General features: G+C 37.0%; 1 protein-coding gene and 1 pseudogene across 4 annotated transcripts; both read left to right on the top strand.

Moving 5' to 3' along the window:
* Positions 1 to 872: 872 nt before the first annotated feature.
* LOC131699463 (SH3 domain and tetratricopeptide repeat-containing protein 2-like) lies at positions 873 to 13,447 on the top strand. Of its 4 annotated transcripts, none has more exons than XM_058996231.1 (15): positions 873 to 1,108; positions 4,516 to 4,572; positions 5,481 to 5,579; positions 6,058 to 6,185; positions 6,294 to 6,399; positions 6,936 to 7,079; positions 7,797 to 7,989; positions 8,640 to 8,713; positions 8,991 to 9,186; positions 9,607 to 9,740; positions 10,201 to 10,251; positions 10,529 to 12,241; positions 12,430 to 12,610; positions 12,980 to 13,197; positions 13,338 to 13,447. In XM_058996231.1, the coding sequence occupies exons 1-14, from the start codon at positions 1,090 to 1,092 to the stop codon at positions 13,116 to 13,118; spliced, it is 3,234 nt and encodes a 1,077-aa protein (XP_058852214.1). In that variant the 5' UTR covers positions 873 to 1,089; the 3' UTR covers positions 13,119 to 13,197; positions 13,338 to 13,447. The 4 variants fall into 4 exon arrangements, with proteins under 4 accessions (XP_058852214.1, XP_058852213.1, XP_058852211.1 ...); XM_058996230.1 differs by lacking the exon at positions 873 to 1,108 and adding an exon at positions 1,141 to 3,334 and having other exon boundaries at positions 10,532 to 12,241; XM_058996228.1 differs by lacking the exon at positions 873 to 1,108 and adding an exon at positions 1,141 to 3,334.
* LOC131699537 (SH3 domain and tetratricopeptide repeat-containing protein 2-like) lies at positions 13,209 to 15,742 on the top strand (annotated as a pseudogene).
* The last annotated feature ends 536 nt before the right edge of the window (positions 15,743 to 16,278 follow it).

The raw sequence follows: 16,278 nt of genomic DNA, 5'->3' as shown, positions 1-16,278 counted from the left end.
AACCAACCCAAGGAAGTGCTGTTTGTCCCTGTAGTGCTAAATCGACTGTACATACTGTATTGGGGGGGGGAGGTGATGCTAAAAATAGGTAAGAATATACATCTTAAATTATACTGCTTTAATAAGTTGGTAGTATCCCATACTGCAAGAGATAAAACAATTCACGAAAGAATGAGTAAGTTGTCACTTTAAATTTCTTATCGCAGAACATCTTACCTTGAGGTCCTGCCTCTTTCGTTTTCACACACTGCATTGTGCTCTCTGCCCAACTTCCCTCTGCAACGTCAAGAACAAAGGTTACCTTGACGTACACTCCCATTGAAGTGTGACAGTTAACTGTCTCTCCTTCAGAAATGACATGCTTCCTGCTCCAAAGCTCTTTTATCTCCTAGACTGTGCTGTACAAAAGCAGGCAGGGATGGTGACATTGCCCAACAGCACTTAGACCCTGTGTGACCCTGGCAAATATTCATTAGAATGCAATATCGGATCAAGAAACACAAAATCATTTAGAATGCAATATCGGATCAAGAAAGACACAAAAAAAGACACAGTAAAAAGAAAACAAAAATGTTTTCAGTACACAAAAAGTGAACCAGCAGTGGAGTTCACATACCAGCTGAACTTGCACAGCTACTGGCTCTGACCAGACTGAAGAGGCTAGCTTTGGAATTTCTAACAGAGGGGTGTTTCTATGACAAACACAACCTTACATATTGCATTTAAACCACACTGAGTTAGCAGGTTAACATTCATGTCTTAGTTGGCAATATCACCTGCAGTGTTTTTAATAAGTCACATTTTGCTGACCCCACGGCTCCTTAACTTGCTAAGGAAACCAGTCTTGTGAAAGATAAGGCTAAGGCATTCCTTTCAGAGCAGAGGGAGGGGTTTAACAGAATCAAAGCAATGCTTACAACTCATTCTCATAGGAGGCCTGCCCCAGTGACAGGCAGTACCTTACATACTGAACACAGGCAATGTACCGCAAAATGGAAAGAACATTTTCAATCTCAATCTCAACAGGATATTGTTTTGCTACCAAACTGAAACTCAGCAGAGAGTAAACAGAGAAGCGCTTTAACATTCATGAACAAGGAAGAAAGAGGTTAGTTTTAGTTTTTGTTGTTGTTGTGCGTAACAGTGGACCTCATTTGCTTCTGAAATGCAGGTAAGTGGTGGTGTGTTGTCCTTTACGGTTATAATATTGTCTAGAAACATTATTTTACATTTGGAAAAATGGTGTTTTAGTTTATGAATCGCTGGCCAGTGAAAATGCTCATGAAACAGCACCACAACGGACTTAAACGAAGCAGTAGCTTAACTTTTATTTTTGGTAATGAGTTGTACCTGTCGCATTAATACTGCCCTCAAGCTCTTCTCTGAGGGTTAAATCTAAACTTGGTTCAGCGAGTCCAACTCATATTACGACCGCTCCTGGTCAAAATGATATCCATACTGTGTGTATTTCAACTGCTGCCAGCATGCTTTAGCAATAAATAGGTAGCTCTTGTAACATGTCTTGCCATCCTACCATTACTCTATAGATGTTTTATAGCTTATGGAGGTGTATGATATCTTAGATAGCATTCTTTTATTATTCAAATGTATTATTGACAAAAATGTTATTCTACAAATTGTGTTTGCAATGATGCACAACACCGGTGCTAAACAAGGGGTGTGATCCAGTCAATGTTTCAAGTAGCGTCTGAATAAACACGTTCTTATGCAAATGACATAAGTTCAATCACAGAGATATTGATGAACAGATCAAATGCATAATAGTATACAGTATTTATGTTCTTCAAAATCATGTATTACTGTTTCAGCGCTCCTGGTTTGATAAATGTGTTATAAAGTCACCAGCAGAAAGTATTCTAAACTACCTTTGTGAAAGTCTCTTAGGAAGCCTGAGTAAGGTGGCATTCCTGTAAATAGCCTAGTACTAAACTTTACAGTACATACTCTATAGATTAACAACCTTAATATTTGCTGCTGTGTATCAATCAGTGAGGAATGGTAACACAACAGCAGCTAATTGGATTATTTTGAATTTGAATTCTTCTTTCACGACTCTTGTAAACATGTTCGAGAAGGAAAGGCTTGTATTGGGCTTGGTTGTGTACCAAGACTTCCTGTTACTGCTGCTACTGCTAGTGAAGCACATTTAACAGTGTTTGAGGGAGGGCAGTCAGTTTAGATAAATAAACTGTTTAAAAATGATTATGATTCAGAGGTGGTTACATGTTTCTCTGGTGTCTATCACAGAATTAAGACACGTGCTGTGTATATAAAAATAAGGTGCTACTCTACATCACTTAGATTGCCTCCAGAACCAGTCCATGTGCAAGCTATTTAGATGTATAAAAACTTCAATGCAACACTGTTTAACTTGCACATGTATGGTAGATTGATAGCTTAAAAGACCCAGGAGAGCATATCATAGCTTGAGGATATGAATTGTGCATAAATATGTATTGCATGTATTTTGTTATTACAATTTGTTACACATATACATTTTAATAGTCTGTATTGGTTGAAAATGTTACTAGGATCTGATTTAATAATTTCTCCCCAGGCTATTGGAGAATTCCTTATAAAGACTACATCTTGTTTTATATTGAAAGGGTTTGACTGTAATAACATAATATCGTTAACAGCATAATATACTTCAAAATGTCATACTTCTAATAATTGTCAGAACCAATGATACTACAGAGAAACGCAGTTATACATTTAGGCAAATTGTGTGTCTTTCCCTTTTTGTTTTAATAGATTTACTATTTATTAAGAAAATTAAAATCATTATTGGTATGTGTAGTATAGTGTGTTATTAATGCTTAATTACAGGGACGTAACATATATATATTTCTAGACTTTTCTTTTGGTTGTACACAGATAACAACATCTTATCTGGGAAAAGTCTGGAATATATATTACACAGTACAGTATGTTACATTATAGTACTTGATCTATTTACTGTATATTATTGGTTTGGCTTACTAGGAACACATACTGAAAGAAGAGTACAATGATTGATTTCTGTAGTGAACGCTGTTATTTGTTAAATAAGAAAAAGGAAAGCAAAATATGCCAGGCATGTGAGTTATGATGCTCACAACAGCACTGGCACACTGGGGTACTGACCAACCTACACTGGCATTATTATCTGCAAAGCATGCATTGTGCATTCAGCAATGTTGCGTGAATATTCAGATCTGCTTGTCTGGAGAGCTCAGCACTGCGCTTGTTGAATTAACCTTGGACACCATTTTCTGTAAAAACATGGCTTTCTTCTGCAATGTCTCTTTGGTGAGGAACTTCATGCTTTCAGGTTGGTTTGTTGGTTTTCTTTAACCACTCTTATCTTTTACAAAGGGGGGGGACATGCATTGCAACTTCAGCTTCTTCTTTCAACCTAAGTCATCTTTTTAACAACCTAATTACACCGATAGAAGAAGAATACTTTCTCTAAGGAAATTAACCAATGAGCAATCACTGCCTGAAGTCAGTTTGGGCCAGAATTACTAAAGCTTTTCTCCTAGTTTCCTACTTTCTTTTCTTTAGTGGAAAAAATGATTTTTGTTACAGAAGGGCAGCTACTGCATCAGCGTTCAGTGTTGCTAGTTTAGCATTAACAGTAATGTGCTCTTGAATAAAATAAAGTTGTTTCAAATAAAATGAAACGTTGTGTTTCAAAGCAATTTACAGAGTTGTTGTTTTATGTTCATTTTGTACTATGTGGCCTCCAAGACCGGCTGCCTATCTAATATTAGTCATGAGGCTGTTATAACTGCTCTATATCCTGATGTTCCGTCTCAATCTCAAGACATGCCTTACCCTGTTGGGTCTTCAAACTACAGGTCAGAGCCTCCCTAAACTGTAAAGACAATAAGAAGTGTTTTCTCATAGCCGGCACTTTCCCAGTGCTAGAGAAACGTTTCTCATTAACTGGGTAACCAGCACTTTCCATTTACCTGGAGAACCACACAACCATAGGAAACGTTTCCCTTTTCTCTAGTGTATATCAGGTATAGCAACTTAAATTATATTCCCACACGAGAAATACAGAGCCATTTTTTTTAGGCTACACTACTATAATTGTTACAAAGGACAAAGGATTAAAATGTTTACTTCAAAGTGCATTTTCACCATTTTTTAAAAACAAAACTAGACACAAACTCAGAAGTGCTTCGGATGAGACATAAAACTGAGTTCCTATTGTAAATGACTCTGCAGCAGCAGTTGTGATGCATAGTTCACCCGCTAATCTCTGTAAGTCGTAAAAGTGTCTGCTAAATTACTAATTAATAATAATACAAATAATCAAATGACACCTCATAAATACCTTGAAATATATCTCAATGCACTGAGTACCAGCAACGATAGTGTTACAATATAAAACACATTTCAATGATTAAACATGGAATATGTAGGCAATTGATCTTAAGCATGCACATTCTCCAGCATGGAAGAGCAAGCTATAGAGATGCAGTTGTCTTTTTCTTTTCATAGTGTGTAGATCAGCTGGTGCCAATGAAGACTTCACAGAGGAAGACGACATAACAACAGGTACAGCACCAGAGAACAGACAACAGCATTTAACTGAATGACTAGAGCATACGTGTTATTGCGTCTATTAACCATCCACTACCTCCCACCAAGCAGTATAACTGGGGCAGGAAAGAGCAAGGGATGCTGGTCACAATGGAATGAAGAGTACTGAATTACCACACTGATGCACCTGGCGGGTATTTTCAGACCTTGTTTGCAGTAGTTCCTGTTTTCATGTTCATCACAGCTAATAATAACATAACGCATTTCGCAAATGCTTTGAACTGAATCAAAGTGCCAAATTTGTATTGTTTAACCGTGTAATGTCAAAGATTGTGTGTTTTTTTTTTTAAAACAGCTGAGGTTTTGATTGTAGAGAAAAAATATATTTTTATTAGTCATTTATGTGGCTGATGAATATAGTTTAGGATTTTATGCTGTGGCAACAGGTGGTGCATTCTATTGATATGAACAGCAGTTTCAGAGATCAAAGGTCACAGACATAAATTACAGTTATATTACTTTAATGACTATATTAAACGAGGATCTCAAAGCAAGGTGAAATATTCAATATACAATATCCAATATTCAACATTGGTGGCAGCCACTGTGGTACTACGGTATGATTAAAAAGTGTCAATCTGTATTACACGAGGATCTCAAAGCAAGGTGCACGTTGATTTCTCTTTACAGTTGTAATCAAATAAAACCCCATGGATAGTGTATGATAAATAAAATATAGTTCTCATGAAAGATAAAGGGTGTTGATTTTCTTGTGTGCTGAGTGGGATTTGAACTTTGGACTCTGCAGGTAAAAAGGTACGAGAAGCTAATTAATTATCCTGCAGCTCCTTCAACAATTTTGACCAAACTCCAATGCCATGACTGGATCCGGTACATAAACATGTTCTGGAATTTTGTTTCAGGAAATCTGGGGCCTCTAATGGAACCCCATCTACCAGAAAGCTCTTCGGACAATGAGGAAGAAACAGTGTCCCTCGCAGCGGGGCAAGAATTCTCCACAGGTACGATGCACAAAGGAGAATGAAGTAGTTCTGCTTAAGCCACTGTTAAGGCCTTCGGAAAAATCACAAAATCAAATTCATGATACATTTGAAAATACTTAAAAAATATATAGAATGGGTATGGTATACGTAAATACTTCTTAAAACATCATCCACAGCTTTGGCTACGAAGACGAGTAGCACTATAAATAAGCTTTGTAAAACAAAACAGACTTACTGTTGATATTATAAAATAAAAGATTTATAACAACCTTGGGCCATTTACAGGACCTCAGCTAAGACAATCATTTGGGTTGTTATTATTATGAGGAATTCAGGGGCTTTGACAAGAATGCATGCTGTAGAAATCCTGACATGTTTATGGTTCATTTAAGGCAGATTTAGCTTCAGCTTTAACTTAAAACAAAAACACACACAACAACAGTTGAATTCACAGATACTGGCCAAGGGTAAGATGTGTCTGTATTATGTCTCCTAGATGTGCAGCTCACATTTTGTGTGAGGAGACGGTCATGTGGGCTTCAGGATTCAGCCCTGCAGGAGGGGGTCAGAACGAGGCTGAGGATTGTTGAGAGCAGTGGTCAGGAAATACCTGAGCTGTTCAAGGTGAGATACTGTACAGCTCATGCTGATGAGGTTAACAGTACAATAAAGCTTGCACATTGTAAACCTTTATAATGACTATTAAAATTATATCTACTTGCTTCTTCACAGGATTTGTCAGCTAGGCTGGTATCTGTTCACATTGAAAGAGACTGCTTTTCCATCACCTTCAAGACAGTAGAAGAGATCTGGAAGTTCTCAACGTATCTTGCGCTAGGTAGAAGGACGTTCCTTGTAGAGTATCTGGCTGATATTTGAATTGTTTATTAACCATGTTACACTGTAGTTTACTCATGGTTCATCCATGAGTTATCAACTTCGTTTACCATTCCCAGACAATGCTGACCAAACCCTGTTCAAATCATATAGAGGACCAGCCACTGCTATACCATGAGGGAACATGAAACAACCATGGTCACCTATGGTGGCTCTTACTGAATATAGGTCTGATAATTAAAATACGCTTTGACTAACTTTTACAGATAAAAAAAATAAGTTATTTTAAGAACTACAGTAAATGCCACAGTCTAGTTTTAATTGCAGTCCGGCTACACTGTACAGTATTTGTACCATTTTAGGGCACTTTCATTGCTGTTCATTATAGTTTTACCTGAGCAGTGGACAGTTGTAGGGTTTAAAGGTGAATGCTTATATAATCATATTATTGTACAGCAGTATTAATGTAAAGGAAGTATGTTTATGTGTCTCTGGTCTCACTGAGTTATTGTAAGCCTCTATTAAACATTTTATCAGGACATGTTGCCCGCTGTTTGGAGAACTTTCTGTTTGACCAGTCTTTCTGGTTGAATGAAGCCCTTGTAGATGATGTGGAGATCAGTGTGACACTAAATCAAGAACATCTTGCAACAGTGTACCTGGGGCTGCTTCTGCAGGAAGGTGAGCGGGAACACACTGTGCAACTATCTTTAATATGATTATATTATCATGAATATTCCCTCAGACATAACGTATTGATTGCATTTAAAATATAACATGCATCTGTATAGTCCAATTAGTTAAAATAACCAATTCACATGAGAGCATGAAGACATTCAATTATTCTCTGCTTACTAATTAAGGATTAATCAGGCCTAATTAACATTGCCTTATGCAGCGCATACAGACATAGATGTTCCAGTAATTATAGGTGAATACAAAATCAACACATTCATATTCAATAGTTTGTGGATACTAATTGATAATAAATTACCACTTCATTGGTGGGTATTTCAATAAAGAGCTGCCATTAAAAAAAACACAAAAACAACACAAGGAAATGATTTGTGTACATTATTTAAACTCTCTGATGTATTCTATTCATTCTTCACACCCTTTCTTAAATCAGATGGTGTGCAATACAAGATTATTTTTGGTAATTTCCCATGTAACACAATATAATACACTGTAATGTTGTCGTTGAACCTTAAAATGACAGAGGGATATTGGAGTTGGTTAACTAAGCTCATATACATCCTCTGGAGACTGGTCTGTCAACTGCTGGCTAGGAAGGGAGAATTGTCAGGGAACGAGTCACCAGACTACACAATCGTTTTAGCTAAAAATAAAATAGAAATAAATAAATAAACAAAAAACGGTTTGTTTTTGTTCACGTAGGGACATTCTTTGCCAAAGCCCTGTGCCCCATTACAAACCCTGACGATGGTGACCTGTGTATCAAAAAGAACGACCTGGTCATGGTGAAGAACGTTGGTCAGGATTCGTTTTGGGAAGGCATGTTGCTCTCTTCAGGGCGACATGACTTAGTGCCAGTGTCAGCCATGCAACCCCTTCCTTACCCATTTTACCAGTAAGCCACTGTATTTTCACAACCATTTTTCTAAGATATTAAGATAAATATATATACATGGATGATGGCTATATTTGCTTCCTGAGCCATTCAAAAAAAAAGACATAATACCACAGTAGTGATGTCAAAAAGTCATAATTCCTCTAGAGGAAAATATATTTAAACTTTGACCCATTCGACTCCTCGAGACCATCGCTTTCAATCACTCGAGAACACCCACAGTACAGAAATGTTCATTAATAAGCAACAAAATGAGAATATGTTAAAAAAAAAAAATATGTAAAGCTGGTACATTCGTATCTCAGAGAGGAAACTGGAGAGGAACAGGAAATTAAAACAAGGTAAAGGCAATCATCCAAATAAAGCTGAAGCACTAACGGATAATGACATAGTATGTACAACACTGAAAAATGTTTAAAAAAACCAGCTGTACTGCTGAACCTCGTCTTCTTTAATATTAGCATCACATGGGTATCCATGTATTTTATATATATATATATATATATATATATATATATATATATATATATATATATATATATATATATATAGACACACACACTTACACATACATACAAGGCAGTTTGACTTGACTGGATAACAGAGTGCTATTTGTAAATGTTTCACTTCTTGTTGTTGTTTTTGTTCAGGTGGTTCCTCAAGACATACCCAGGAGGTCCTTGTAGTCCATCCCCCGGCAAATGCCTGTTTGACCACGCCATTGGTAAATTACCCTTTTCTATAGCTCATTAGTCCTTTATGTTTCCAAGTGTCTTGCACAAATGACTTGGAAGTAGACAGTAAATATGTAAAAGGCAAAGCATTGAATTGTGTTGAAAATATGTCTTTGGGTTAATATAGTAAGAGCCCTTGCTACTAACCCTATGATGTCAAAAATGATACCATTTTGTTTTGTATGTATGTTTTGTATTGGATTGTAGGTCTAAATGCTCCAATACTTATTTAACACTGTGCTTCTTTTTATCATCTGCCTTGTTTAGGTAAAGGCACCTGTGTTGCTGTAGTGGATAACAATTCAAAAGGGACGGATGAACTCAATTTTAACAAAGGGGAGCAGTTAGAAATTGTTGGCTTCCTTCTCTCTGGGCTGGAGTGGTTTGTAGGAAGATGTGTCTCCAGTGGAAAAACAGGATTTGTCCGAACAATACATGTGAAACCAGAGAGTTTTAAACCACTGTAAGCAGATTAACTCTGATTTTAAAGCCTTAAAAAATTGTGTCCTGCCTCCTGCTCCCTGACAAACGTTTAATTTGAAATATGCCTGTGTACATTTTTAAAGTTGATCTTGGATCTTATCTCCTTATTCCGGACCAACGCTAATGACAGACGCTCTTGTCTATGTGTTGAATTCTTGTCCCACAGGTATTATCCTTAAGGATTTTAAGGATCACGTCCCTTTTTTTTGAGCCGATCCTGTTCAATTAACTCTTGGAAAACGGTTGATTGTGAAACAAGTTCAGTTTAGTTTTTTCTAGTTTCTAGTTTAGTTACTGTGTACTGACATTTTATTTTGTAATTATGTGTATTTACAAATGAACTACTTGTACTCTGTGTTGTGTTTGTGGTAATAATGCTGATTTTGTTATTCTATTTTAGAGATACACATTTAGTCTTTCTGAGTGAAGAAGAGAAAGCATTACTAACCATGTTAGACCCCAGCAGTGAACAATGTTACGATACTCTCTTGAACAACCTTTCAAAAACTGACATCAATACAGTTTACAGACTAGGTGAGCCACACAGCAGTTGATGTGTTTTGAAGAAAAGTACTGGCAGTAGAGTTCACCTATGCTCCACTTCTTTTAGCTCAGTGAGCAGAGTGAAGAGTTTCTACTTAATATACAGAGTAATACTATCTCCTTATTGTGGGTTATAAATGCCATTCTAATTAATTAACAATAGAGTTTTAGTTATTTTTATATTACACACACACCATTGCAGATGAATAGTATGTAAGCATTCAAAGCCAACTGTAGCCATTGAGCTGCAATTTCTGTTTCAGTACAGTATTTTTCTTATGGAAGTTTCCTGAAACTTATAAATAAAATAAACATGATACATTGATAGATGTGTCTGCAAAGTAAAACATATGTTACATCTTACACATAACATTACTAATTTAAATGTTTAAAACTGTGTTGTACGCTATGCAGTATGTCACATTTTAAAATTCTGTCTGTATTTCTGCAGATAAATTGGTCAAATCCGAATTTCCAGATCTTAAGAACAAATCACAGCTTGGTAAGTTAAATGTATGCATTTGTTCCAAAAGAAAATCTGAAAAGATGAATACGTTTCTCGGTGAAAGCTAATCAATGTCCTCTTCTTTAAGGACATTGATTAGGGTAAGTGTGTATGGGTCAATTTCTGTAAGATATATAATTCAGGTAGAAGACCAGTGGACCCCCAAGGTCTACAGAAGCAAGCAAATTAAACTCTAAACACAGGTGCTGTGACATGTATTTTTATTCTGTCACTTTCTAGAAACATCACATCATTATGTTTTCATTTCTTTCAGAAGAAATGAGTTTGGATGGGTTCACAGAAAGCTCCATGTTAGAAAGATGTGAAACGACCCCCACTGAGCACTCACCCGAGCAAACTGACTCAAAATCTCAGTGCTCAAACAAAGACATTACATGTCTTACATTCAGCTCTGAAGATACATTCAAGGAAATGGATGAACTTGAAGAGGATCCAAAATTCTTTGTAGATCTTAACACCTGGGATACAGAGGACTCTGAATTTTTTGAACCAATTCTGACGTTCCTAAATGAAGATCATTATGTTTCACACTACCAGAGCCTCTATGACATCTCCTTTTCCTTTCTGAATTCCACCTTCTATGGATTTTCAGAAGAGGGTGAGCTAGTTCAGTATCTGGAGAATGCAAGGGAATGGGCAAAGAAAAGCAGAATGAACTGGGCTCTCAGGAGGATCTGTTTTCTTTTGGGTAGGCTTTGTGCAAAAAAGGTGAAGTTCTCACAGGCTAGGGTTTACTTTGAAGAATCACTTGGTGTCCCGGGCTGTGAGTTTGCTGACACATTTCTGTTAACTGCCCTCTACATAAACCTTGCAGTTATCTACTTGAAACAAAATATGAAAGAAAAGCTGGAAGTGATTTTGGAAAAAGCCAACGCACTATTCCTTTGCCTTCCTCAACACCTCTTCAGCTCCTTCAATGAGTTTGAAGTTCTACAGCTTGTCCTTAAGAAAGCGATTATGACAAGTGATATGCACTTAGAGGCCCGGACCTGTTTTCTTGTCATGACCCTCTTCTTAAAGCTTGGAAGGACGGAAGGAGCCTTGCCCTTTGTGGAACGTCTGCAGTTTCTCTCACTTAGCATCTCTGCCCAAACCACAGTTTCCCCTGTGGACCTGAATTGGATGCTGAGCACACTCTACTATGACAAGTACCTGCCACATATGTCTTTGGGGTCATTAAGACTTGCTTCAGATCAAAGATGGTCCCTTCATGCTACTCTTCAGAAAGTGGACCGGTTTATTCAAAATGCCATTAGACTCAATGCACAATGGGCAGGAGATAACTCACCTCTCCCAGCACAAATAACAATTTACCTCAAGCAAGCTTTAGCGATTGCAAGCCAAAGTGGTGACATACAGGCGGAAAGAGACCTGTGCCTGAGTTTGGTCAATGTATATCAACATTATAGAGTTTTTGACGGCGCAGTAGAGTATGCTGAAAGAGCTATAGAGACCGGGAGACAAATCAATGAAGAAGAGGCTTTTAAAGCTTCACTGTTGTTGGCCTGGTTGCTCATTTGTAATGAACAAGTGGAAAAGGCCTCAGATATACTGGCGTCTCTCCTCAAATCTCTGGATGAAACGGACAGTTCTACACAAAGAGGGGTTGTTCACAATCTCCTGGCCATTTGCTTACGGAAAGACAATAGGATCAAGGAGGCAGCTGGTAACTTGTACTGGGCACTGAAAAAGTCTCAAGAAACTGGAAACAAAAGAAATCAAGCACTTACACTGGCTAACTTCGGCTACCTAGCGCTTTCCATTAGGGCCTACGTTCTGGCTGAGGGCTACCTTCTCAAGTCACTTCAGCTCTTTTCAGAACTCCTTAACAGCTCCACAGATGCAGACCCCGTGCAGGCTTGTCTCTTGCTTGGGCAGTGCTACATTGACACAAAGCGGACTGAGGATGGGAGGCTATGCTATGAAACAGCCCTTCTAATAGCTATGAGTGCCAGGAATCTACACAGTGAGTACAGTATAGGATTTGAAAACAAACAAAAAATATATGAAATAGTCTTGCTTAAAACTGCATGCATAATAACTGTTCAAACAGTGTGGTAAAAAAGATTTTTAAGTGACATGAATTGCATAGTAATTAGTTGAATATTAATTACAATTTCTTACTTAAAACAAATCTTTTTACTTTTTCTGTAGGTCAGCTGCATGCTGCTAAATCGCTCAGCTGTTTTTATGAGAAAGTTTTGCCCAGACTCGGACAGTGTATTATATATTATGAACACTGTGTGGCACTGTTGAGACAGCTGAAGGATAAAAGGCTGGAAGGAGAGCTTTTGGAAACTCTGAGCAAACTCTATTCATCACTGAAAACAGAAAAGTAAGGTCCTCTTTTTAAATTTTTTTACATAATTTTTGGGACCGCTTTAAAATTAGATCCACCCTAATACTATTATAGTGGTATAATGTTCTTCAGCCTCAGTAGTAGTCTATTACGGTACCATATTCACACTTTCTAAATAATGCACGATAACCACATTTCACAATTTGCAAATGTAATTGTTTTATGTTCATATTTAAAGCTTTATGAATAGGGCCCGCAAATGAATACCTTTTTTTTTTTCAAATAATAAAAGCTATATAATTGTTTTTTGCAAAGTAACTGTTTAATGTGTAATTATATATATATATATATTTTAGCTCAAAGAGCCAGCTGCCCAACGTTTCGATATGTTGTGCTGTATTTCAGAGCCTGTAGAAAGTCCTTAGATTACACCAAGCAGAGCCTCAGAATTTTCATTGACCTGGGAAAGAAAGACAAAGAAGCTGAAAGCTGGCTTCAGGCAGGGAGAATCTACTACATGATACGAGAAAATGAACTGGTGTAGATGTATCTACATGTACTGAACTTAAAAACTGTGACATGACAAATAATCTCAGAGAAACAGGATCATTATTGAAGTATCTGTAAGTAAAACAAATCACAACGTAAACTGTTTCCACCTGCACTTTCCTACCCAGTCATTTGCTGTCAGATTTGTTTTTTTCTCAGTGTGGAATACACAATCAGCAATGTCATTTTCTTTGGATGCTTTTTCTTAAAAAAGGCAGCTATCGAGACGGCTCAGAGGATGAATGATTCACAGTTTGTCATGAGGATGTATGAAGAAGCTGGGGATGTCTTTTATAAAGGGAATGGACACAGAGAAGCTGCAATAGCTTTTACAGGGTAATCTTTGCATTGTAACTTATCAGAGTACTATATCTATACACCACAAATGAAATAGGTGCTTCTATAATAATGGGGTTTATTATCACTGCTCTTTCATCTTTGTCAGAATGATGTAAAGCTTGAGTCACTTTCAGTGTAACCCTGTTACTGAGAAAGGAAAGAGCATCATTGTTTTGTGTGGGGACTGATTCACTTCCATTTCCCTCTGAGCACCAGTTCTTCCAATGGAATACCATCTTAAACTGGGATTTAAACTGAGCTCAAGCCATGGTGTGGTGATTGATTAAACTAGCAACAGAAACAGTAATAGTGCAGACAGGTCTTCAGAACTTATTTTTATCTCCAATAGGAGAGAAGTAATTTAAACAGGCTACTAAGCTAAATATATACAGTTAAGCTGAAGTCATTTCTGTGCTCTTTGATAAGATTCTCTATAAAATGTACTTGACCTTGGCAAAATATTGTGCGTTTGGAAGCATTTGGAAACTAGGAGCCATCTATTCAAAGTATTAACTCCAGTATTCATTAATTTTTAAGGACTGTTCATTTTATGGAATTAGAACCAATCAACTAAGTTGTACACTATTCAACTAAGTTGTATACTTTGTTATTCAGTTTTGTTAAAAAAAAAAAAAAAACACACATTCAATTTTCTGTTCAAATGAAAATATGCCTCATGGCTTTTACAGGATGGAGCTGTCCCCCTTTCCAGAAGTACTGACGATGCAGATTCAGAATTACGCCTAATTAATAAACTTACAGAACTAGAAACAAACTTGAAGCACTATGACGATGCTCTGCAATACGCCACTCTTGCTGTGAGACTAAGTGTATCTACAGGTAAGTGTGAGTCTCCGTTCAGAAAAACGTACCATTTTACAAAAACATGATTGATCAAATGAGATCAAATCCACTGTGGATAAAAGGAGCAATATCAAGTTCCCAGCAAATCCAATGCAACACGGAGGTGATTTCCACCAAAGCAGCAAGTGTGTTATGCAGCCTCCTCCATTTACACATGTCATGGAATAAAAAAGTTAAACACTTACATTTACTTTTTCAAGGTGACCAGTTGAAAGAGCGGATAGCATTCCATCGCCTGGCAAGTGTACATTATTCTCTCCAGCAGTATGAAATGGCTGAGAATTACTATCTGAAAGCTCTTTCCTTGAGCCCATTGCAGTGTGTCAAAGAGGCCAGGTACCTTGTTAAAGTCTATTACAGACTAGGGGATTTAACTCTGCACAAACTAGAGGTAAGACAAACAAGCTTGGTTACAATTCTTTGTCACATAGCTTTTATTTTTAGGTCTGGGTCACATGTTTATGTATGTACATTTTTTATTTTTTTATTTTCAATGATTGACAATCTTCAGATCTTTTTGTATTGTTTTTAGGATGCCTTGGATGCATCAGGTTACTTTAACCTGGCCTTGGCTGCAGCACTTGAAGAACTTGAGAACAAAGAAGCGCTTTACATCATTTACATAAAGCTTGCAGAGATACATGCGAGTCACGTGCCAGATGAGAAGCTCCACAACTTTTTCATGAGCAATGCACAAGCTCTTAGGAAAGAACCGGCCCCAGACACAGACACATTCTGCTAACAATACAAACTGTGATGCTTTAAGGGCTGTACATGTTTTGAAATATACAGTTCAGTCTGGTTCATATTGTACAGTACATAGTGTTATGGTAAAAAGAACTAGGCTTTTTTTTATTGAGTGGGTCATGCACTATGGAACAACGGCTCATGTACCAAAATATCTTTGTTTCTTTATCTTGTGAATACAGCCAGTTATTGTTATGTAGTAACTTGTTTTGTACGTGACCAGACATTCTGTTTCATGTTTGTCCAAATCAGTCTACTGATATCTTGCACCATCTACTGCTTGTCAACAATTTTAATTGGAGTTGGTAGAGTCTGACTCAAAGATGTGTTTTATAAGGACTTGGAAACACAAACTCAAACTTGAAAATAATAAAATAAAGTTTTTTTTTTTCTTCAGTCTTTAATTAAGTCTTTAATTAAGCCCTTTCCCCATTGTTCTCTCAATAAATCTTGTTGTAAATATCTACCTATGGGTCAGAGCTGTACTGTGAACCCTGCAGTGCTTCTAATGTAAAGTATGTGAAAATGGAATGTACAGTGTGTAAATAAAGTTATTTTCACATTACACCAGTGACCCGGAATCACATGGAACTGCTCTGATTGGATGTTAACCATACTGTTAATGTGTGAATATGCTATTGGAGAAGGATGGAAGAAATTAAACTGTTGACACTGCACCTCACATTGAATGTGTTTGATTTACTGCTACGCATTCTAAACCAGCTAGGATGGATCATTTTCGTCTTTTCAATGCCAATGAAATTGATAGAATGTATTTGTTTCTCAAAAACAAAAACAAACAAACAAAAAAAAACAATACATGAAGTAATTTCTCAGAGTCTTGTAATTTATTATTCCAAAGATCCTTTACTTGTAGCTTCTAGTAGAAAGCCTGCAGCTGTGCCTTGTCACAAGAACACAGATTGATCTATCACCTCCTCTTTAATGAGGTTTATGTAAGGAAAACTGTAAAGCGCTGTGCATTAACTCCAGGGAGATGACAAAAGCATTTCAACAACAGTCAATCTTCCAAGGGAAAAGGGCCAATCTACAAGCTAACGAAAAATGTAGGTCACCAGCTGTCACTATGGACTGTAATAAGATTGTTGTATCCTAGGACCATAACACACATATAAGAGTAATGTACAATAATGCTTTCTTTTGGAATAATAACTTAATCCCTGACTGAATAAGCATATTTGTCA

Source organism: Acipenser ruthenus, chromosome 22 (assembly GCF_902713425.1).
Source record: "Acipenser ruthenus chromosome 22, fAciRut3.2 maternal haplotype, whole genome shotgun sequence".
In the NCBI taxonomy this organism is placed as follows: Eukaryota; Metazoa; Chordata; class Actinopteri; order Acipenseriformes; family Acipenseridae; genus Acipenser; species Acipenser ruthenus.
The sequence above is the reverse complement of the archived record's forward strand: the minus strand, read 5'-3'. Positions and strand labels throughout refer to the sequence as shown.

Bases quoted from the DNA above. Each gene is read 5' to 3' on its own strand.
- LOC131699463 (XM_058996228.1), top strand. From the start codon at position 3,109: ATGATGCTCACAACAGCACTGGCACACTGGGGTACTGACCAACCTACA. The intron at 8,714-8,990 runs GTAAATTACCCT...TGCCTTGTTTAG, and splicing joins CCTGTTTGACCACGCCATTG to GTAAAGGCACCTGTGTTGCT. The intron at 12,242-12,429 runs GTGAGTACAGTA...CTTTTTCTGTAG, and splicing joins GAGTGCCAGGAATCTACACA to GTCAGCTGCATGCTGCTAAA.